Source organism: Lathyrus oleraceus, chromosome 1 (genome assembly GCF_024323335.1).
Source record: "Lathyrus oleraceus cultivar Zhongwan6 chromosome 1, CAAS_Psat_ZW6_1.0, whole genome shotgun sequence".
In the NCBI taxonomy this organism is placed as follows: domain Eukaryota; kingdom Viridiplantae; phylum Streptophyta; class Magnoliopsida; order Fabales; family Fabaceae; genus Lathyrus; species Lathyrus oleraceus.
The window spans coordinates 389,084,172-389,107,957 of NC_066579.1; the positions used below are offsets into that span (position 1 = coordinate 389,084,172).

Consider the following 23,786-nt stretch of genomic DNA (forward strand, 5'->3'; position numbering starts at 1 on the left):
TTTGACTAAATTTATATATAAAAAATTACACCAATAATAAAATAAATAAATAAACATTTTTATTTTTATATATGAATGCATAGTTTCTTTTTTTCGGAAAGCACGTCAAAGTGACGTTGTACACTAAATACTGTTTGATTCTATCCTTTTTTTTCTTCATTGAATGTGATAAGCAAAAGTGATAAGCACAGGTACTTATCAGTTTCTGTCCAAATACGATAAACACGTGCAAACGACACTGAAACCAAAAACAACTTATCAACACACTTTGAGTAACACAAGGTTGTCTCTCTGTGTGCTAGTTTTTTGTTTCTTCTTCCTCACTCACACAAACCAACTCATCATTCATTGTCACTTCATTGCATATCAACATCACTAACTAAAAAGATATCAAATTTTCAACTCATTCATCATTTCTCTCTCAGAGAGTCTTTTGATTCTCATCACTTGAAGCTAGAAAAATGACAGCTTTGAACAAGGAATTGATGCTACTCGTGATCCAGTATCTCGCTGATGAGAACTTGAAGGAAACTATGCACAAGTAAACACTTTTTTTGTGTTTTTTTTGTCTTAACACCGAAACTATGCACAAGTAAACACTTTGTTTTTTTTTGTGTTTTGTTGGTGTTTTGTAGGATGGAGCAAGAATCTGGTCTCTTCTTCAATTTGAAGTATTTTGAAGAGAAAATTCTTGCTGGAGATTTGGATGAAGCTGAGAAGTACCTCGGTGGCTTTACGAAAATCAGTGAAAACCGTAACTCGATGAAAATGTTCTTCGAAATCAGGAAGCAAAAGTATTTTGAAGCCTTGGACAGGTACTGATCTTTATCTTTATCATCATTATCACATCATTTACTGATTAGTGTTTTTAAATATCTGTCATATTAACGACCGCGGCCACGTCTGATCCTTGATATCGTGGAGAATCGTAGTCAAATGCGACTTCAATTGATTTTGAGCAGCTAAAAACGATATATCGTGGCCTAGATCTCGATTGCAGAACTCTATTGAATGATCAAATTCGGTATCGTTTTTATAATGTTAAATGATCTGATTTCTGATTAGGCAGGACAAAGGGACGGCGGTTGATATTCTGGTGAAAGATTTGAAAATCTTTTCAACATCTAATGGAGATTTGTACAAGGAAATAACACATCTTATTACCCTTAACAACTTCAGGTAACTTTTTGCTTTCAATTTTTTTCTATGATATTATTGACTATGGAATGATTGAAGAGATGTTCAAATTTGGTTGCATTTTATATATGGATTTGGTTTAAACGCAGGGAGAATGAACAGTTATCGAAGTATGGCGATACTAAAGCAACTAGAACCATATTGATGACAGAGCTCAAGAAATTGATTGACACTAATCCTAGCCTCAAAGATAAGCTTATGTTTCCTATAGTGCAGTCATCGCGGTTGCGACAACTGGTTAATCAAGGGTAAATATAACTTTTTTGTTAATACAACACTCTTAGCTTCGTTAATCATGTTTATCTTGGCTAATGTTTTGTTATTTTTCTCTATCTATCCAGTTTGAATTGGCAGCATCAGCTGTGCAGGTTTCCGAGCCCAACTCCGGAGATCAAAACTTTGTTTACCGACCATATTTGTTTGACGCCTCAAAATAATGAAACTCGCTCGCCTACTTCGGCGTTGCGTCCTGCTGCAGATGGTCCAAATCATCTCTCTTTTGGAGTTGCGGTATGAACTTAGTTTGTCTATTAATTTTCGTGTTCGTTGATAAAATTGTTATTACATTGTTGCGATTTCGCTTATTATTACTTAATTTTGTGCAGCCGCATCGTCTAGTCCCTACAGCTCCTACTGCTAATTCTGTTGCAGCATGGTTGGCGAATGCAAATCCTTCCTCGTCATCTCAATCACCTGCTGCGGCCGCAACTTCCTTGTTGCCTGGTCCTTCTAATGCAGGTACATCTTGGTCACATTTTAGTCGCATAAAGTTTAATATGATACAATGCACTATCGATGTAAAATAGTTTTACACTGACATCCGTTGAAAATTCTTGATATTGGAACATAAGCCTTTGTCGAACTCACATGCTATTTCAATTTCTTGCAGCCTCCATTTTTAACAATTCAAGAACGCGGACTAATCTTACACTGGTGGATCACCAAAGTAAGGATCTTGATCCGCGAATGAGATTGTTACCAAATAACAACGCTTTACAGGCTGTGCAGGCCGCGTATACCTTTACATCTCCACCAATTCCTAAGTGGTTTGATGAACTTCCTAGAACCGTCTTCTGTAAGTTACATCAGGGATCAACTGTGACAAGCATGGAGTTTCATCCTTCTCGTCATTCGATACTAGCTGGTAGGTTACGTATATTTTACGCAGAAACTTAATTAGTCATTTTACTAACTTCAGAAAGTTTCATTGAAAACAGTTGGTAGCGCAAATGGTGAAATTTCACTTTGGGAAACAAAGCGGAGAGAGATGATGATAAGTAGGCCTTTCAAAATATGGAAAATTTCTAACTGTTCGATCCAATTTCAGGTTTATATCGAATTATTCAACTGCGTAGTAAATTTAATACTATAAAAACAACATACATTCTGTCATGTATTAAATGATCCTATGCACAGGCTGCGAGTTTGAAAGAAGTGATGATATCCGTTAATCGTGTATCATGGAGCCCGGATGCGAGTTTTATCGGTAAATGTCGTGATTTTTTTTCTATTTTGTTGCTTGATTACTAGTTTGTAATGTATTTCTTTTCTTTTCAGCGGTTGCTTTCGCCGAACATTTGGTTCATTTGTATTCGTATCAGGTTCCGAATGGCCTACAACAGCAATTGGAGGTATTTTCATATCAAATTTTGACATGAATCTAATAAGAAAAAATTTGCGAACAATTAATTCCTCACTAATAATGTATTTGTTTCATTATTATAGATTGATGCTCATGATGGTGCTGTTAATGACATAGCTTTTTCGTATCCGGAAAGTCAGCTATGCATTGTAACTTGCGGAGATGATAAACTAATTAAGGTGACAGAAGAGTTTCTAGTCTATAATAGATTGTATCTAGCTATTTGAGTTTATAATTATTAATATTGGAAGAATGATAAATACAGGTATGGGATTTGGATGGACATAAGATCCATTGCTTTCAAGGTCATGTAGCACCTGTTTGTTCGATTCTTCCTCGCTCGAAGGAAAATATCCAGGTTAAATACTTTTTATCACTCCCTCTTCACATTGTGGATGTTGTTCATTTGATTGACATCAAATTCTTGCAGTATTTATTTTCGACTTCGGCTGACGGGAAAGTTAGGGCTTGGATATATGAAGACAAGAGTTTCCATCTGGAGTACGACGCTCCCGGAAAATGTTCCACCACACTGATCTATAGTGCTGATGGAACTAGGTGAGAAAACTAGGAATAATCAAAATTTTATACTTTTATTTTGTGGTTAACACTATTTAAGTTTTTATGTGAATTGCAATTTTCTCTTGGATGTTTAGATTGTTTTCTTGTGGAACAAGTAAAGACGGAGATATCTTCTTAGTTGAGTGGAATGAAAATGAAGGATCAGTAAAAAGAAAATATTCTGGACTTACAAACAAAGCTGTCGGTACTGTGCAATTCGATGCTGCAAATAATCAGTTTCTGGCTGCTGGAGCAGACAACCAGATTAAGTTTTGGGATGTGGATAGTAGTAATGTTCTGATGGAAATAAACGCCGAGGGCGGTCTTCCTGTGAGTATAGTCCTTTACTTTCGATATTTGGATACATTTTTTGCGAAAACTATTTGACATTGTTGATGCCTTGCGCCAGAATCTTCCTCGCTTAAAGTTCAATAAGAAAGGAAATCTACTCGCTGTTAGTACGGCAGATGGCGGTGTTAAAATTCTTGCTAACGCAGACGGTTTCAAATCCATGAGGGCCGTTGATGCTATTGATCCAAAGGTTTGTATCTGCTTTAATTCAGCAGCACGACTAAGATGTTGATGGTTTAGGTAGGAACCTTTAGTTTATCAAATAGTTATGTGTTTAGTTGATTCGTTTTGTTATTTATCGATTCTAGAGTGGAGTAAATGTTATTATAGCTAGAAGCATGGAGATTAACAGAAGCATCGAAACCGTTCACTCTCTTCAGTGTCAAATAGTTACAATGCCGGAGAGAGTGGTTCCAAGTAAGAAGGTATTCTATGCAAACTATGATTCAATAATATATTTCTGTTTTTCTGTCAAAAATTTCATGATCATAAAGTTTTTGTCTTTACCAAGGCTATTCGTCTTCTTTATACGAACGATGGAACTTGTCTTCTGGCTCTTGGTTCAAGAGGGAGTAAGAAGCTGTGGAAATGGACCTCTGATGAAATGAATCCTACTGGAAAGGTGAATTTTACACAACAATGCATGTATTTTGTTATGTCAAAAACATTGCTGAGTTTTTTGTTTGTTTAAAAGGCGACGGCAAGTGTTGTTCCTGCACACTGGACACCGATTAATGGTATTCGTTTGACTGATGAGTTCCCGAACATTGGTGATACGGCAACTCCGTGTCTGGACATCTCAAAGAATGATAACTATGCTATTGCGTCATATGGAGGAGAAGTTGCATTGTTCAACATGGTGTCTTTTCGGGTGAGTTTTCAATATTTATGATAATGTGCTCTACTTCATCTCATTATTCTAACAAATTATTGTTGAATTCAAGGTATTGTGTCGCTTTGAGGGACCTCCGCCAGCTGCAACGTTTGTTGCGTTTAATCCTCAAGACAATAACATCGTCGCAGTTGGAATGGAAAACACGGACATTCATATTTATAATGTTAGGTCCGACGAGGTAACTAAGGAGGTCGCAATTTTATATTTAGATAATTTCACTAGTGACATTTATAATGATTTGAACCGCTTTTCCTTTTAGCTTATATCTAAACTGAAGGGTCACTTTAAGCACGTTACTGGTATAGCATTTTCGCTTCGACTGAGTATAATGGTTTCTTCGGGCGCTGATGCTAAGGTATGATTAGCCATGACTTCTATAAGGATATTAGTTAGTGTTGTCAAATAGCAGCGCTATAGCATAGCGGGTTTCGATGAATCCGTTGTGAAAACTGCCATGCTGTCCTAGAAGATTTTAACAATCATTTGTTTGTATTTGTAGGTTGTGTCATGGTTCACAGGACCATGGTTTAAGAAAAAATCGGTGACACTCAAAAGGCCGTGTGGTGGAGATGCACATTTAGGCGAGACTAAAGTTCAATTTCACATTGATCAAACAAAGTTGCTGGTATGCCATGACTCGCTGATAGCAATATATGATGCCTCGAAAATGGAATTGATTCGCAGTGTAAGCATCTATTTCCTCGTCCGTTCAAAGTGTCGAATTTGGAACACACCCTGCGCACAAGCCTCTCGTGCTGTTGTGTTTTGCTCATGAGAGAATTAGTGACATTTTTTTCTTTGTATGTAATAGTGGCCGTCACAAGACGGATTGTCCGGTACTATAACCTCTGCAGCATACAACTGCAATGGACAAATAATTTATGCTACTTTCAGTGATGGAAACATTGGAATATTTGGTGCTGAAAATCTCCATCTAAGATATCGGATCGATACATCTGCATACCTATCTCCACCTAACAGGTTTTTGAACAATTTCACTTGCTTAAACTTACTTAACTTCCTTATACCGAGACTCTATTTGGCGGTACATAGTTTTGACGTTGTAGTGAATCAAAACCATTTGATCCTTAAAATAATTTACTTTCAACCATCACGGGTTCGCCTGTTGGTGAAGGCTTCAGACCTAAGAAAGAGTGTGCTCTTTTGAAGGTCTCAGTTGTCTAACTTAAATGTTTGTTTATTTTGTGCAGCCAAAATATTTACCCTATTGTTGTCACGGCGCATCCAGAAAAGCCATATCAATTTGCAATTGGATTGACAGATGGGTATGTTAAGGTTATAGAGCCTATCAACTCAGTAGGATGGATGAAACAGAATGTGCCTGTTGTTAGAATGGATATCATATGATTCATTTGAATCATTCTAGTATTCTCTTTCAATTATTGAGTTATTAAACTATTGTGAGACTTTAAGGTTGAATGTTTTATTTTGTGAGACAATGTTTGGATGCTCATGAAAATGTTTTGGTTAAATAGCTTTTATATTTGGCAATGTTTGGTACTAGACAAGATTTCAATCTAAGGATTTGTGAGGTGGTTTCAACTTCTAAATAACCTTTATGTCTTGGTTGTCTTGAATCATGATTGGTGTTGCTATTAATGATTTTAGTAGACTGCCTTGATGATGAAGCATCTTGAGAGTCTTTTGGTGAGGATAAGTTAGTAGTTTCTTGATTTTGACTTGGAATGGTTAGAGAGTTTGATAAGTCATTTGTTGTTGATGCTTGTGAGGTTGGCCTTTGTGGCTCATTGGCACCAAGAGTTTGAGTTGTATCATGTAAAATAGAAATGGCATCATTAGTAATAAGAGGAGTGAATCTATTTTGAATCTATTTGTAATACATGGACTCTTCTAATAAGAGTTAGATGATTTAGGAGTAGAAGAATTAGGATCACGATGTAGACCATTGTTTTGAAGGGTTCTATTAGTGCATTTGTTAGTCTATTGAGACCAAATTCACTGATAATATATCTTTCTACGAGTTATTTCGTTCACGAGTTTTGACTAAGTGAATTCAAATACAAGACGGGGATGTGAGTGAATTATGATATATGGTTTTTGAATTTTTTTACAAAAAAGATTGATTTTACTTGATGAATTTTAAGAATGAGGATGAAGTTGTGATTTAGGCGTGAAAGATCAATAACAAGAAAATAAAAGAGAAGATCTAGGAATGTGCATACCAGATCAACTTGAACTTTTATCACAGTATCATCACACAATCTTCATACACCAAATTTTTACCCAAATTTAACTTGCAACCTTTATAAATATATCAATATCACACGTGAATGAAACTCTTGATTTACAATTATAGCAAAATCTGAATCAAACAAAAATTACACAACTCTTACTTAAATCTTTTGCACTCTCTGTACTAAAGTAAAATTAAATACATGAAAATATTTATAATAAGAGAGTGAGCAAGATAGAGTATTATGATATAAGATTTCTTGTGTCGTAGAAATAAAATAGAAATTGCTAAAAACAGAAATAAGAGTTATTCTGATATCGGATGTCAAACTTATGTTAATTTCGTCGAACCGTTCCAGACGTGCGGCTTCTTTTTCGATACGCACCGTCAGCCTTCCTTTAAAAAGTCGTTGTTGCAGCTAAAAAAAAAGGAAAAAGAAGAAGGATATGAATCAGATTTTTTAGCTCTTAATACCATATATTGAACAAAATGAGCATTCATTATTATTATTGAAACTTAGAAGAACTAGTTTATAATGCTGCAAATATATTGCATCACAAGGTAAAGCATATAGAAAGCAAGGCTAAGCAAATTATGACCGTTTATAAGTATCATAACATAATAACTAACTGTTAGTTATGACATTTGAAACTGTCATAACAAATTTAATTATTTAAATTTCTATTTTTATCAATGGGAAGTAGCTAGATTTAGTTTCTTAAATTTCATGGAGTAATGAACGGGAAGTAGCTAGATTAAGTGAAAAGCAAATTAATTGCAGTCATTATCAAACATAATTTAGACATATAGTTGGTGTTGAAAAATTGTTTGCAATGCATTTTTGGTAGAATTGAATACACTGATGCATGATGAAGATAGTTTATTATCCTCACTAACCAAAGAAAGGAAGGGACCTGAAGAATCAAAGAAAAGAGAAGAGAATAAATGATAGAATGAAGAATCACAATCACATGCAGAAAAGATGAGAGAGAGTCCAACTTCTCTCTAGCATTTGCCATCAACATCATCAATAGAAGCATGAACCAGTAACAAAATAGAGATGAGATCTTGGAGAAAGGTTTCAAACGGTTAGAATCAGTACAACCAGCAAGGCAGCAGATGGGATAATGTAGGAAAAGGAAGGGTTCAAGAAATTTGGAGATACTGATGAGGTGATAATCCTGGCAAAGTTAGATAAGAATAGAAGAAATTTTGGTTTTGTGAGTTTTTTTCATGTTAAAGACGAGCTGTTCTTAGCAACGGGAAACTAGTGCAGATGTTAGGGAAAATGGTGGAGCAATGAAGGAGCGGTTCTTAGTAACGGGAAATTAGTGCAAATGTTAGGGAAAATGGTGGAGCAATGAAGGACCAGAGGGGTAAAGCATTTGACCCTATCGAGTTCAACATGAGTCTCAGAGAGTTCATGCTAGCACAACACCCTACCATCTTTTGACAAACAACTTTGTTACACAAACAACCTTTTTAAGCCTTGATTGTCCACGATCCACCTCAGGGACACTTGTTGAAACATTCAAGTCATCGCATAAATCATCATGCATTGATCATGTCGTTTCGCTCTAGGATCAAACCACACTTATCATCTCATTCATCTGATATATTCTCACACCATGAATCTGATATCATCAGAAAGTCATGTAACATAAGTATCTATAAAAAGTCCAACCTTGATTGGCATATCACGAAGCCCAATTTTTCTTGGCATCCAATACCTACAGCCAAAAAGGTCAATATTACTTGAAACTCAACATTTACAATCAAAGAGCCTGACCTCACTCGACACCTCAAAATTCAAGAGTCATACTCTGCTCGACACGCCTAGAAAGCTCAGAGCTCAACCTCATTTAACACCTCTCAAAAGCCCAACCTTGCTTGACTCCTTACAAAAGACCAATATTGTTGGGTACCTCACAAAAGACTTGTCCCACTTGAGACCTACCATGAAACTCAATCTCCTTTGGAACAAAATTAATATATTGTATGCATCAATCAGTCATCCCACTTCATGCATTTCTAGCACATATCGCATAATCAATCATCATACTTCATGCATAAAAATAAATCTTAATAGTCATGCATAATCTGTGCACGCTTTGATTTTACTTCTTTCGATTTAATTAAGATGAACGTGTGTTATACATATGACATTGTGTTGCTATCTCTCATTCACGTGCCTTACTCTTGGTTATTCTTACAATGAGACTCTTCTTGTGCACGGACACTCACTTGTATGCGTTTGTTTGATTGGGCTTTCATTTAATCATTTCATTATCTCTATCCCCATTCGACAAAATGTACCCCCACTCCCATGACGTGTAATAATGTTACCGCTTTATTTTTTATTGCTTTGTTTAGTTAGTTTCTAACACAAGAATAAAATCAACCATTTCTCAAAAAAGAACAAAAATAAAAACTCGATTGAACGTTGAGTAGTTTCTCAAATCAACCATTTCAAACCTTCTATTTCAATTCATTTCTATCCTTCCCAATTTCTCAAACTTTCCATTAAACATTTTTACAATCGTTAATCAAATGTTTGATCCAACGTCAAGCCATTTTCCCAATCAAAAATCAAAACACTTAACCACTTTTCAATATTTTTCAATAAAAGAGATGAAAGGAACAAGGTGTAGTCCACGAGCTCTTGAGAGTTAAGATCTGAGATGTAGTTCTCGTTAATTTAAATAATCATCATCCTCAAATCAATTTCACAACACTTAATAAACCTCTACTAGTTTTAAGTGCCCTTTCTCAAGCCAAACTTCAAAAATATCTAAAAATATCAATACCCTTTCACAAATAAGATGAAAAAGGAGCGGGGTGTAGTCCACGAATTCCCGAGAGTTAGGAACTGAGATGTAGTTCTCGCATCTCCGAACTCTCTCATCATCCAAAAGCACATTCAACCAATCAAACTCTTTTCTCGTCGTCGTGCGATTGATCCTTAAATCCTTTTCTCAAATGAAAGGTACTTTTTCTTGAGACGACGAAAAAACAATATTTCGTCCACTTGAACGTGTGAGTATGCTTGCGATGTTACCCACGAATATTAATTTGTAAATCCATTCGGTTGTGATGCGAACGTTCTCTTCTCCACTTGTTTTGGATAGCCAACAATGTTTTAGTCTATTGACATAAATTAGCTTTTTCTAAAATCGACCAACAAATAAATATTTTCTACCCAAAACTACGTAAGCCTTGAGTTCTCTATTGCACCCAGAGATACGTAGGAGCAGAATTTGTAAATCTTGTTAGGCACATTATTAAAAAATTTAAAAACATTTTCTTTTTACTTTTGATCCTATTCTTCTTTTCCCTTTTAATAACTCGAGAAGCCTAACATTTCTAAACTAACATTAACGCGCGTAACTAATCTTATGGTTCCCGTTGAGTATAACGGACGTGAGGGGTGTTAATACCTTCCCCTTGCGTAATCGACTGCCGAATTCTAATTTGGTTACGACAACCAATATCATTGTCATTCATTCTTGGGTTTTAGTGATATTTCCCCTTTCCTTTTTAGGAATAAATAAAGTTCGGTGGCAACTCTGTTCAGTCCATCCCGCGAGCGTGCGATTGCGCTTCGCTAAGTCGTGTTCTCATTTTTTCGAGGTGCGACATATGACGACTCTGCTGGGCAACTCGATTCCCTAAGTGAGTCAAGCCTAGTTAGGTCATTTGTGTTCCTTTATTTGCTTTACTTCTGTAGCTTTTCTTTATTTCTTTTGTTATCTTTATTGTTATATTGATATAATATGTTGTATTTGTTCCATTATGATGTGGTATTGGATCATTACTCTGATTGCAAACCATGTGCGAAAGGCTTTCTACCCGAGTCTAGAGTGAAAACATGAGATATGACGAGGTTGAGTAGTGTGGGTCCCTGAGATGTAGTTCGTGTAAGGGTCGACACGAGAACCTCACTTAGATTAATTCCTTTGAAAATGTTGTCGCCCGACATGTAGTTGCCATTAACCTCGATGTTTTCGTGAGGATCCATGACTCTAAGGACCTTTGTAGAACATTGAACCCTTTGGTTAACAAGAATTAATGGTCGCGTAGTATGGGTCCCTGAGGTGTAGTTCTCGTAAGGATCGGTACGAAGACCTTGCTCAGAGTAGATTCTCTTGATGGAGTTGACACCCAACATGCAATTGCCATAAGCGGCAAACACTCATGAGAATCTGTGACTCTGGGAACCATGTCTAGAACCAAATTCTATGGTCGCATAGTACGGGTCCCTGAGATGTAGCTCTCGTAAGATCGGTACGAAGATCCCACTCATAATAGATTACCTTGATGGAGTTGACAACCAGAATGTAGTTACCGTAAATGGAAAACATTTTTGTGGATCTATGACTCTGGGTTTCCGTTTACAAATTCTAGATCATACCCGGTGAGAACCCTGTTATGGAAAGCAATCAGATTCATCTATTACCTCAGACCTTTGAACCCATGTACTGAAAAAACCAAAAATATGCATGGAATCACATTGCATCCATACCATTACATTTGCATTCATCAGCATACATTGCATATCATTCAAAAAAGAAAAAAATAATTGTGTCTTTTTCCATAATCAACCTGTTAATTTCCCGACACCCATATTGAGCTTGTGGTAGCTATTGAAGGACAATAGAGAATTTGAATCCAGATCAAGCAGAGATAAGAAAGATTATAGATGTCTTAAAAGGACAGGTAGACCAAACATGAGAGCTTGTGATAGTTATGTCAAATCTTTAGCATGCTGTTGTGGAGAATGTTGGTCCCCCACTAGACTTTACTGTGGTGACTAGCTCGACGTATAATCTCCCTTACCACTGCGCTCTTCAACAAGTGGGCGTTCCTACTCGACCTTTGTCGGTGCATATCCTGATATCTAATGAAGTCATCATGATGCATAAGACCCCCATTATTCGCAATGATGGAGGGAATCCTTAATTCACAAGGAACGTGTCAAATTCTTAAAGTGCCCTCCTAATAACAAAGATGAACCATTCTCAAGTGAATGAAGTTGCAGAAATAGGCCATGATCTGGATAAATGATTGAGGGTTATGGAAGGTTTTAGCACGTTGAGACTTGGTGACATGTGTTTGCTGCCATACCTAGTTATACCTCAAGGAGTACAAACGGGACAGTTTCCCAATGTCATATCCCAAAATTTACCCTCCATTTTCTCTCATTTTGCATACTTCATTTGCATACATCAAATCATATCATGCATGACCATTGCATTTGGTCATGGAATCAAAACCACAACCATCTTGTGGTTTTGTATCTTAACAATAGGGTTTCATCTTGTTTTGCTTCACAACTAACCTTAACTTCCACAAGAGATGGTACTTGTTTGCTCTTATTTCTCATGTAGGTAATCGTGCTCCAAATCAAGGCAAAACAAAATCCTTTTGATAAAGGGAAATGCAAGTTTGTTCATGATGATTCAAAAGTGGTTCATATGTTTATTTCTATGCCATATCACTCAATCTCCAAGTTATTCTCAATTTCACTCAAGCCCTAATCAAGTTTTCATTAAGGGAGGCTTATTCGATCACCATTGTGGCTTGAAATGCAAGAAAACATCAAGTTTGCATAAAAGGGTACAAGTTGGTTTGACCTAATTTGCAAGTAAGTCGTGCCTTTGGTCCAAACTCCATAACTCCGTTAATTTTTATCAAAATGACAAGATTCTTTGATCCAAATGTTCCTTTTGGGTTCCTCTACAACTTTGATTCAAGGGTAAAACATCAATTCATTCATTAAGGACCTCATTTGTACAAAGGACCAAGTTTCCAAAATGGGCCAAAACCTTGCCACGACCCCTATTTTCCATCCTAGTCATTTTCAACTCAAGCAATCTTTTGATCCTGTTATTTTTGCATATTGTTAAGACATTGTCAAAGATCATTTGTCCTAAGTTTTGATCAAAATGCACGAGGGAATCAAAAGTTATGGTGTCATCAACTTAGGACTTCAAAATGACCAAACATGCTGCAAAGTGTTTGACCAATTGCCCAACCCACAAAACCAGGTTACGACCTTAACTTCCCAAGCATGTAACTTTCACCTCAAAGCATATTTCGACTTGATTATTTTTGCATCATGTTCTACTCTATGAATTGATCATTTGGCTTAAAGAAAATCAGAAAATGCACGAGTGGATTGGATGTGGCCTAAGCATGAACATGGTGTCCTAAACTTTGTTTTGCACCGTGACCTATAATGGGGAAACATGCCTAAATCAACTTGGGACCACTTCTCACGTGTGCAAACTTGTTTCCCATGACCAAACGCATCTGACCACAACCTGAAATGACTTGCAAAGCTCCAAAATCACGAGTTTGGAGCCAAATTTTCACACGGTTTGGATCTGCAAATGCTCAAGTCAATTCACACAAATTAAGATCCATTTCACGCGTATTTGAATCCTAAAACATTCCCTATAAATAGAGGAAGTTTTTGCCTTCATTTCCAAGCTTTAAAATCCAAAGAAACTCTGAAACCATTGGATCCCGACACCTCAAATAACCAGTCAATAATTTCCTTGATTTGAGCTCTTTTAACTTCAAATATCCACCCAAATTTCTTCATAGACACCTTCTAAATCTAACTGAAGCACTACTTTGACTTGAATCTTCTTGGAACCTTGCATCCAGATCCATCATTGTTGACATCTGAAGCTCCAATCGAAAAGGTAGATACAAGTTACAATTTTAAGCAAACAAGTTACCACACTCTTCGCCTTGTTCCACTGACCAAAATCCCTCACTTACTTGGAATTTATTTTCAGTATCCATCATTTAATTTTACTTTGAAGAACTAGAGTTCTTCGAGTTCTTGAGCAAATTCTCCCTGCTCATAGCAAATCAATTGCTCTGATGCAGGGAGACATGAACGATGAGATGTTTTACAACTAAATCCATGCTTGATTCATGTTAAAAACAAGAGTTCATGAAGTTGCCAAATTAAAATATGGAGGTTGAAGATGAAGTTGCTTTGTGCGCTTCTGTACCAAATTCAAATCTCCTGGCCGACCAGGACACGCCACATAGCTAGCCGTTGCATTTGAATTATTTCCTTTTTCTTTTTATTTCATTTAATTCCTCTTTCTTCCCAAAGTCATTTTAATCAGCTCTTTTATTATTTTTTAGTCTAACTTTTTTTCATAATTTTATAAAAATATTGTCTATCACATATAATTTTTCCATATTTTTAAAAACTCATTTTGCATTCAATTCATATTTTATTTTATTTTCCATTTAATTTCCTTTCAACATTTTTATTTTAATCATTTTAAAATATTTTGATCCCAACTTTTGAGGTCAAGTCATTTATATTTTTTTTACCTTCTCCCTTTTTCTTGAATTTTTATTTTGTGTTTTGACCCCTCTTTGACATTTTATCTTTTATTTTCTTTATTTAATCATTATTAAATCATTTTATTCATATTATTATTTCTTTTATTTTTATTTTCATCTGATGTTTTGAATTAAGTTGGTCACTTGGTTGATGAGTTCTTCCACATCTTAAATCATTGATAGATGGACTTGAGGTTGATTCAACCTTCTCTGATTCAAAACTGTTGATAGATGATCATGAATCATCTTTAATACTTTGCAACAGTAATAGGTTATCCCTCGATGCACCATATTTTGAGCCATTTAATTTGTGGATAGAATGAACCCTATGTGATTGTCTTGAGTCTCCCATTCACTTCTTTCTATCTTCATCTCTTCTCTTTTTTAATCATTGTGTGACATTTTTGTAGGAGATTAACTTTGTGTTAATTATCTACCTTGTCTGACACATACATTGTTATTGACCAACCTTAGATAGGTATGACTTCTATTTAAGCCTGCTTAATCGTCTCGACACAATTAATTGATCACTAACTCCTAACATTACTTTATGCTTTTTACATTTTTTCCATTTAATTCAAGTCATTTAGTTTATGTCATTTACTTTTATGTCATTTACTTAATGCACTTTAATTTTATGCCTCATTAATAATCATTCCACTTCGTACTTTATTCATCTTGCTTTATTCATCTCTTGCTTGTTATCTTGTTTGATTGATCTGCTTGTTAATCTTAATGAATCAAAACATGATAAAGTGACTTAGATTTAATCCTAAACTTTGCTTGACTTGAAGTGTTGAAGACATTTTGGACTAAGGACTTTGATTTAGGTTTATCCCTTTTGCTTGACTTGGAGTGTTGAAGACCTTTTGGACTATGGACTTTGACTTAGGTTTAACCTATTTACTTGACTTGGAGTGACCTTGGACCCATGGACCATATGGACACTTTGACTTGCTTTTCTCATGTGGAAGTTGTGAGTTGGTGGTATTATTCATCTATTTTGTTCATATGCTTTTTACCTCTTGCATTCATCTGCTTAGGCCTAGCAAACTCTTGCACACCCATGGCTTTCTCTTAGGCTACCTAACAATGAGATATAAGACAATACACTTTACACCCACATGGATTTCTCTTGGTCCACCTAACAATGATACCTTAGGCTACTTTTGTATGATCATGGATATTTATTTGTTCATCAATTCTACTCTTTTGATTTGGCTGGATCAAATTCCACTTTGATCAACTAAATATTTTCATCTGATACACTCCCATTTTGTCTTTGTTAAGTGACCATAGGTTCCTTGGTCACTTGATGAGACTTTGTCCCTGTTACTTTGGAGCTTCAGCCTTTCAACAAGTACAAGAGTCCTAACAGGTTCCAGATCTCCTCAACAGATCTCAGTCATCTGACTCATCCCCACAAGCATCTCTGGGAACCTATTTCAAAAACTTATCAGACATTGACTAAGCTTGCATGCCATGAGCCTTAAGTAATAGAAAATAATGGGAGGGGGTCTTCCCTACACTTGTCTAGAATATCTCTAATTACGGGATGAATGACCCAGCTGCTCAAAGTATTTGCCTCTGTTCATAGACTTTAGAGCAATTCCGTTCAATTCACTATAAAGTCTGCAACTTCTCATGTGGCTCATTTTATCAAATTTATTAGAGACACACCTTCATGGTTGACCCTCTTTACTGGTTTTGAAACCACTTTTATCTTTCAGTTCTTGGTTATGACACCACATTTTTGGGATGACACCTTTATGGTTATTCCCCTTTCTTTGATTTAAACACCATCCTCCTTACCATGTGAGACCAAGTGCTTTGGTAAGACCCTTGTCATGTGAGTCCATGTGCTTTGACAAGTTCCTGTTTTTCCTCTTTACCATGTGAGACCAAGTGCTTTGGTAAGACCCTTTTCATGTGAGTCCCTGTGCTTTGACAAGTTCCTATTTTTCCTCCTTACCATGTGAGACCCAGTGCTTTGGTAATACCCTTGTCATGTGAGTCCATGTGCTTTAACAAGTTCCTATTTTTCCTCCTTACCATTTGAAACCTAGTGCTTTGGTAAGACCCTTGTCACGTGAGTCCCTGTGCTTTGATAAGTTCCTATTTTTCCTCCTTACCATGTGAGACCTAGTGCTTTGGTAAGAACCTTGTCATGTGAGTTCATGTGCTTTGACAAGTTCTTTTTTTCCTCCTTACCATGTGAGACCCATTGCTTTGGTAAAACTCTTGTCATGTGAGTCCCTGTGCTTTGACAAGTTCCTATTTTTCGCCTTACCATGTGAGACCTAGTGCTTTGGTATGACCCTTGTCACATGAGTCCCTGTGCTTTGATAAGTTCCAGTTTTTCCTCCTTACCATGTGAGACCCAGTGCTTTGGTAAGACCCTTGTCATGTGAGTCCTTGTGCTTTGATAAGTTCTCGTTTTCCTCCTTACCATATGAGACCCAGTGCTTTAGTAAGATCCATGTCATGTTAGACCTAGTGCTTTGACAGGTTCATGCTTTCCTTACTTACCATGACAGTCCCAGTGCTTTGGTAAGCCTTTTCCTTTCCAGCTTAAACACCACCCCACATTCATTATCTTTTCTCAATCTTTGTCCTCTGAACTACAGAGCTCTGACTTCCTTATTGCACTATAAGGATATGTAGGCACAAGGATGCGAATCCTTGTTGAGCATCTTCTTTTCTTTTCTATGTCCTCAGTGGTTCCATGAACTACGAGACTATGACTTTCTCATTGCACCATGAAAATATATATGCATGAGGACCACAATCCTCCTTGAGCACTCTTTTCCTAACCCTTTTTTTATTTTTCAAGTACATGAAGACTACAAGACCCATCCAGGCAAGAGCATTTAAAATGGTTCCCATGGAGTACCATGAATGTGAGGGGTGGTGATACCTTCCCCTTGCATAACCGGCTTCCTTACTTGTTTCTCGGTTTCCTTTTGGGTTTTATCGATATTTTCCCATACCTCTTTTGGGATAAATAAAGTTCGGTGGCAACTCTGTTGTACCTTCGAGTGTGCGATGCATTCGATGTGGGATAAATAAAGTCCCGTTTGGAAGAACGAAGCACCTGTCATCCGCAATGACCACTTGGATGAACCAGCAGACTGGCTAGCAGTGGAGGCTGAATCTGACGATAATCCTTGATTCTACGACCTTAAGAGATGTATGGATATAGACAAGAATATCCCGAGAAAGCATCCATCACAGATAAGAAAGCTGTGAGAAGGTTATCTTCTAAGTTTTTATTGAATGGGGATGTTTTATACAAGAGGAATTATGATTTTGTGTTGCTCAGATGCGTGGATAGACACGAAATAAGCACAATCATAAGGTCCATACATGAGGGTTGTGAAGGTGTACATGCTAAGGAGCCTGTTATGGCTAAGAATATCCTTCGGACTAGATATTATTATACTAGAATGGAATTTTACTGTTACAAATTCGTCAAGAGGTGTCACAAGTGCCAAACCTTTGGTGACAAGATCCATTTTTTGCCGACTCCATTAAACGTATTGACTTCTCCTTGGCCTTTCTCTATGTGGGGCATATGATTTGAAAGATTGAGCTGAAAGTTCCAACGATCATCATTTTATCCTTGTTGCCATTGACAATTTCACCAAGTGGGTTGAAGCTAATTCATATGCAAACGTCACGAGACAAGTGGTTACAAGATTTATCAAGAAAGAAATAATGTATCGCTATGGTGTTCCTAGCAAGATTATTACTGAAAATGCCAGTAACCTCAACAATAAGATGATGAGTGAGTTGTGTCAAGAGTTTAAGATCGAGTATCACAACTCTTCACCATACCCGCCCAAGATGAATGGCGTCGTAGAAGCAGCTAACAAGAATATTAAGAGAATTATCCAGAAGATGGTCAAGACGTACAAGGATTGGCTTGAGATGCTTCCCTTTGCTTTGCATAGCTATCGAACGTAAGTGTGTACTTCTACTGGGGAAACACCTTATTCGCTAGTATATGGAGTGGAGGTTGTTCTTCCTATTAAAGTTGAAATCCCCTCTTTGAGGGTTATCATGGAAGCAAACCTCGATGAAGCTGAGTGGGTGCAGTAAAGATATGATCAATTGAATTTCATTAAAGAGAAACGCTTGACGGTCATTTTTCATGGTGAGCTTTACCAACAACGCCTTAAGAGAGCTTTTGATAAGAAGGTTCTTCCTTGCTTATTCCAAGTCGACGAGCTTGTGCTCAAAACACTTTCTCCTATACACTCGGATCCTTGGGGCAAGTGGACTTCCAATTATGAAGAACCCTTTGTTATCAAAAAGTCCTTCTTAGGAGGGGATCTCATTCCCACCATAATTGATGGGGATGACTTGCGAATCCGGTGAACTTAGATATAGTCAAAAAATATTATGCCTAGAAAAAAATGAATACAAAGCCCGCTAGATTGGCATCCGCCAGAACCAATCTAGGAAAAAATGGCTATCCCGATGGACCCGAAAAAAAGAAAATGTCCATGCAAAAGTTAGGGATTCAACAAAAAAAATAGACAAGCCCGCTAAGTTGAAAACCTGAAAGGGCGACTTAGGAAAAAATGGCATCCCGATGGGCAAAAGAATCAAAAATTCCATGAAAAAGTAAGGGATAAGGGCATTTAACTATATCTTGATGTTATCATTTGAGCACATTCTCAGCTTGACCTCAGGCGGCATTAGATCAGTCCAGTCATCGTCAACAAAAGCAATGTGTTGAAGCTCAGAGCTATAATAAATGACATCCAATATTGTAATCAGTGGAAAGTCAAACAAATTTCCCATTACCATTTAATTTGCTTTTCAATTTTTGCAATTTCCTCTTTAAGGATTTGTGCATCCTTGTACACACTCTACATGTACAATTTTCCACGGTCAATAAAATCAGTCGTTATTCAATAACTTCTCATCTTTTTTACTTTTCTCGTATTTTGTTTGCAAAATAACTACCAATCTTGATTGCATAATGTCATAAAACTTTGAGAATGATAAAAAGCTAAATCAAAAGGAAAACCTTATGCATTGCTTGGTTACTGAAAAACTCCCTAGTGGATTATCAGTAGTTTACAGTTAAACACTTGCCAACTGCTCAGTGGAGCTATGCATCCTTTTTTCCCCAGCGGAACCAGATGGTAGTCCCCATCCAACAGGATTTTCCCCAGCAGCGGTGTTATCATGGAATCTTTTCATTGTAAGTTCTCTAGTCTGGATACCGACGAGTCGAAGTCTATCTTTCACCAGCATTCCTTATCAGTACCCAGTACTCACATTGCACATGCATCATAATCAAACAATCATACATTGCATTACATACACCATGCATATCAAACATTTTGCTTTGCAGCTGATCTATCTCCCTAGCGGAATATTTAAGTCAATCACGAGCAAGTCAAACCAATAAGTTTACCTGTTACTCCTTACAATACAACCTTCTAATCACGAGCTAATTTTCGGACATTTCTTTATTTACTCCTCTTCTACCTGAACACCCGAAAAGCTAAACGCAATTTGTACCTTCAGATTTAAGATGATTAAATAGGGGAAAATGTCATACCCCAATATTTACCCTCCCCTTTCTCTCCTTTTGCATAATTCATTTGCATACATCAAATCATATCATGCACGACCATTTCATTTGGTCATGGAATCACAAGCATGGCCACCTTGTGGTTTTATATCTTAACATTAGGGTTTCATCTTGTTTTACTTCACACATAACCCTAACTTCCACAAGAGACGATACTTGTTTTCTCTTATTGCTCATGTAGTTAATCATGCTCCAAATCAAGGCAAAACAAAATCCTTTTGATCAAGGGAAATACAAGTTTGTTCATGATGATTCAAAAGTGGTTCATGTGTTTATTTCCATGCCATATCACTCAATCTCCAAGTTATTCTCAAGTTCACTCAATACCTAATCAAGTTTTCATCAAGGGAGGCTTATTCCATCACCATTGTGGCTTGAAATGCAAGAAAATATCAAGTTTGCATAAAGGGGTACACGTTGGTTTGACCTAATTTGCAAGTATGCCATGCTTTTGGTTCCAACTCCATAACTCTTTCAATTTTTATCCAAATAATAAGCTTCTTTAAGCCAAATGTTACTTTTGGGATCCTCCACAACTTTGATTCAAGGTTCAAACATCAATGCGTTCATTAAGGAGCTCATTTGTACAAAGGACCAAGTTTCCAAAATGGGCCAAAACCTTGCCATGGCCCCTACATTCCACCCTATCCATTTTCAACTCAAGCATTATTTTGATCCCATTCTTTTTTAATATTGTTAAACTATTGTCAAAGATCATTTGGCCCAAGTTTGGCTCAAAATGCACGAGGTAATCAAAAGTTATGGTGTTATCAACTTAGGACTTCAAAATGACCAAACATGCTACAAAGTGCTTGACCAATTGCCCAGCCCACAAAACCAGGTCACGACCTTAACTTCCCAAGCATGGAACTTTCACCTCAAAGCATCTTGGAACTTGATTCTTTTTGCATCATGTTCTACTCCATGAAGTGATCATTTGGCTCAAAGGAAATTAGAAAATGCACGAGTGCATTGGATGTGACCTAAGCATGAACATGGTGACCTAAAATCTATTTTGCATTGTGACCTATAATGTGGAAACATGTCCAAATCAAATTGGGACCACTTCTCACGTGTGCAAACTTGTTTTCCATGACCAAATGCATCTGACCACAAATTGAAAAAACTCGCAAAAAACTCCAAAATCACGAGTTTGGTGCCAAATTTTCACATTGTTTGGATCTGAAAATGCTCGAGTCAATTCACATGAATTAAGATCCATTCCACATGTATTTGAATCCCAACAGATTCCCTATCAATAGATGAAGCTTTTGCCTTTATTTCTGGAGCCCAATACCTCAAATAACCAGTCAATCATTTCCTTGATTTAAGCTCTTTTAACTTAAAATCTCCACCCATATTTCTTTATTGGCACCTTTTGAAGCTAACTGAAGCACTACTTTAGCTTGAAGCTTCTTGGAACCTTGCATTCAGATCCAACATTTTTTACTTCAGAAGCTCCAATCAAAGAGGTAGATACGAGTTACTGCTTTAAGCAAACAAGTTAACACACTCTTCACCTTATTCCACTGATCAAAAGCCTTTACTTACTTGGAATTTATTTTCAGTATCATTCATTTAATTTTACTTTGAAGAACTAGGGTTCCTCGAGTTCTTGAGTGATTTCTCCCTGCTCATAGCAAATCAATTGCTCTGATGTAGGGAGACATGAAAGATGAGATGTTTTACAACTGAATCCATGCTTGATTCATGTTAAAAAATGGAGTTCATGAAGTTTCCAAATCAAAATCTGGAGGTTGAAGATGAAGTTGCTTCACACACTTCAGTGCCAAATTCAAATCTCCTGGCCAATCAGGACATGTCACACAGCTAGTCGTTGCATTTGAATTATTTTATTTTTATTTTTATTTCATTTAATTCCTTTTTCTTCCAAAAATCATTTTAATTAGCTCTTTTATCATTTTTTTGTCCAACTTTTTTTTCATAATTTCATAAAAATATTGTCTACCACATATATTTTTCCATTTTTTATAAAAACTCATTTTGCATTTAATTCATATTTTTTTATTTTCCATTCAATTTCCTTTCAACATTTTTATTTTAACCATTTTTAAACATTTTTTATCCCAACTTTTGAGGTCAAGTCATTTATATTTTCGTTGACCTTTTCCATTTTTCTTGAATTTTAATTTTGTGTTTTGACCCCTCTTTGACATTTTCTCTTTTATTTTCTTTATTTAATCATTATTAAATCATTTTAATCATATTATTTTTTATTTTTTATTTTTTATTTTCATCTGATGTTTTGAATTAAGTTGGTCACTTAGATGATGAGTTCTTCCACATCTCAAATCATTGATATATAGACTTAAGGTTGATTCAACCTTCTCTGATTCAAAATTGTTGATAGATGATCATGAATCATCTTTAATACTTTGCATGAAATATAGGTATTCCCTCGATACGCCATATTTTGAGTATTTTGATTTGTGGATAGAATGATCCCTTTGTGATTTACTTGACTTTCCTATTCACTTTTGTCTTCATTTATTCTCTCCTTTTAATCATTGTGTGACATTGTTGTAGGAGATTAACTTTGTGTTAATTCTATACCTTGTCTGACACATACATTGTTATTGACCAGCCTCAGATATGTATGGCTTCTACATAAGTCTACTTACGATTGCTTAACATAGCGCTAAATTGTCTCCGCATAATTAATTGATCACTATCTCCTAACATTACTTTATGCTCTTTACAATATTTCCATTTAATTCAATTTATTTATTTTATGTCATTTACTTTTATTTCATTTGCTTAATACACTTTAATTTTATGTCTCATTAATCACTTCATACTCTATTCATCTTGTTTTATTCATCTGTTGCTTCTTATCTTGTTTGATGGACCTGTTTGTTAATCTTAATGAATCAAAACATGATAAAGTGACTTGGACTTAATCCTAAACCTCTGCTTGACTTGAAGTGTTGAAGACCTTTTGGACTATGGACTTTGACTTAGGTTTAGCCCATTTGCTTGACTTGGAGTGTTGAAGACCTTTTGGACTATGGACTTTGACTTAGGTTTAGCCCTTTTGCTTGACTTGGAGTGACCTTGGACTCATGGACCTTATGGAAACTTTGACTTGCTTTACTCTTGTGGAACTTGTGAGTCGGTGGTCTTGTTTATCTATTTTTTTCATCTGCTTTATGCCTCTTGCATTCAGCTGCTTAGGCCTAGCACACTCTTTCCCACACATGGCTTTCTCTTGGGCTACCTAACAATGAGACATAAGATAATACACTTTACACCCACATGGATTTCTCTTGTCTAGAATATCTCTGAGTATGCGACGAATGACCCAATTGCTCAGAGTATTTGCCTCTGTTCATAGACTTTAGTGTAATTCCTGTCAATTCACTATCAAGTCTGCAACTGCTCATGTGACTCTTTTTATCACCTTTATTAGGGACACGCCTTCATGGTTAACCCCCTTTCTTGGTTTTGACACCACTTTTATCTTTTAGTTCTTGGTTATGACACCACAATTTTGGGTTGACACCTTTATGGTTATTCCCTGGGTTGACACCTTTAAGATTATTCCTCTTTCTTGGTTTAAACATTATCCTCATTACCATGTGAAACCTAGTGCTTTAGTAAGACCCTTGTCATGTGAGTCTCTATGCTTTGACAAGTTCCTGTTTTTCCTCCTTACCGTGTGAGACCCAGTGCTTTGGTAAGACCCTTATCATGTGAGTCCATGTGCTTTGACAAGTTTATGTTTTTCCTCCTTACCATGTGAGACCCAGTGCTTTGGTAAGACCCTTGTCATGTGATTCCCTGAGCTTTGAAAAGTTCGTGTTTTCCCTCCTTACCATGTGAGAACCAATGCTTTGGTAAGACCCTTGTCACGTGAGTCCCTGTGCTTTAATAAGTTCTTGTTTTTCCTCCTTACCATGTATGACTTTGTGCTTTGGTA

General features: G+C 36.4%; 1 protein-coding gene across 1 annotated transcript; it reads left to right on the plus strand.

Annotated features, from left to right (window-relative positions):
- The first annotated feature begins 217 nt into the window (after positions 1-217).
- On the plus strand, positions 218-6,244 carry LOC127073516 (topless-related protein 2). Its single transcript, XM_051014683.1, has 23 exons — positions 218-541; positions 636-815; positions 1,066-1,179; positions 1,287-1,445; positions 1,539-1,707; positions 1,803-1,935; positions 2,087-2,341; positions 2,415-2,524; positions 2,614-2,683; positions 2,755-2,828; positions 2,923-3,018; positions 3,105-3,197; positions 3,270-3,397; positions 3,496-3,730; positions 3,810-3,941; positions 4,060-4,176; positions 4,263-4,373; positions 4,446-4,622; positions 4,696-4,824; positions 4,906-5,001; positions 5,146-5,331; positions 5,458-5,627; positions 5,858-6,244. The coding sequence occupies exons 1-23, from the start codon at positions 462-464 to the stop codon at positions 6,012-6,014; spliced, it is 3,171 nt and encodes a 1,056-aa protein (XP_050870640.1). The 5' UTR covers positions 218-461; the 3' UTR covers positions 6,015-6,244.
- The last annotated feature ends 17,542 nt before the right edge of the window (positions 6,245-23,786 follow it).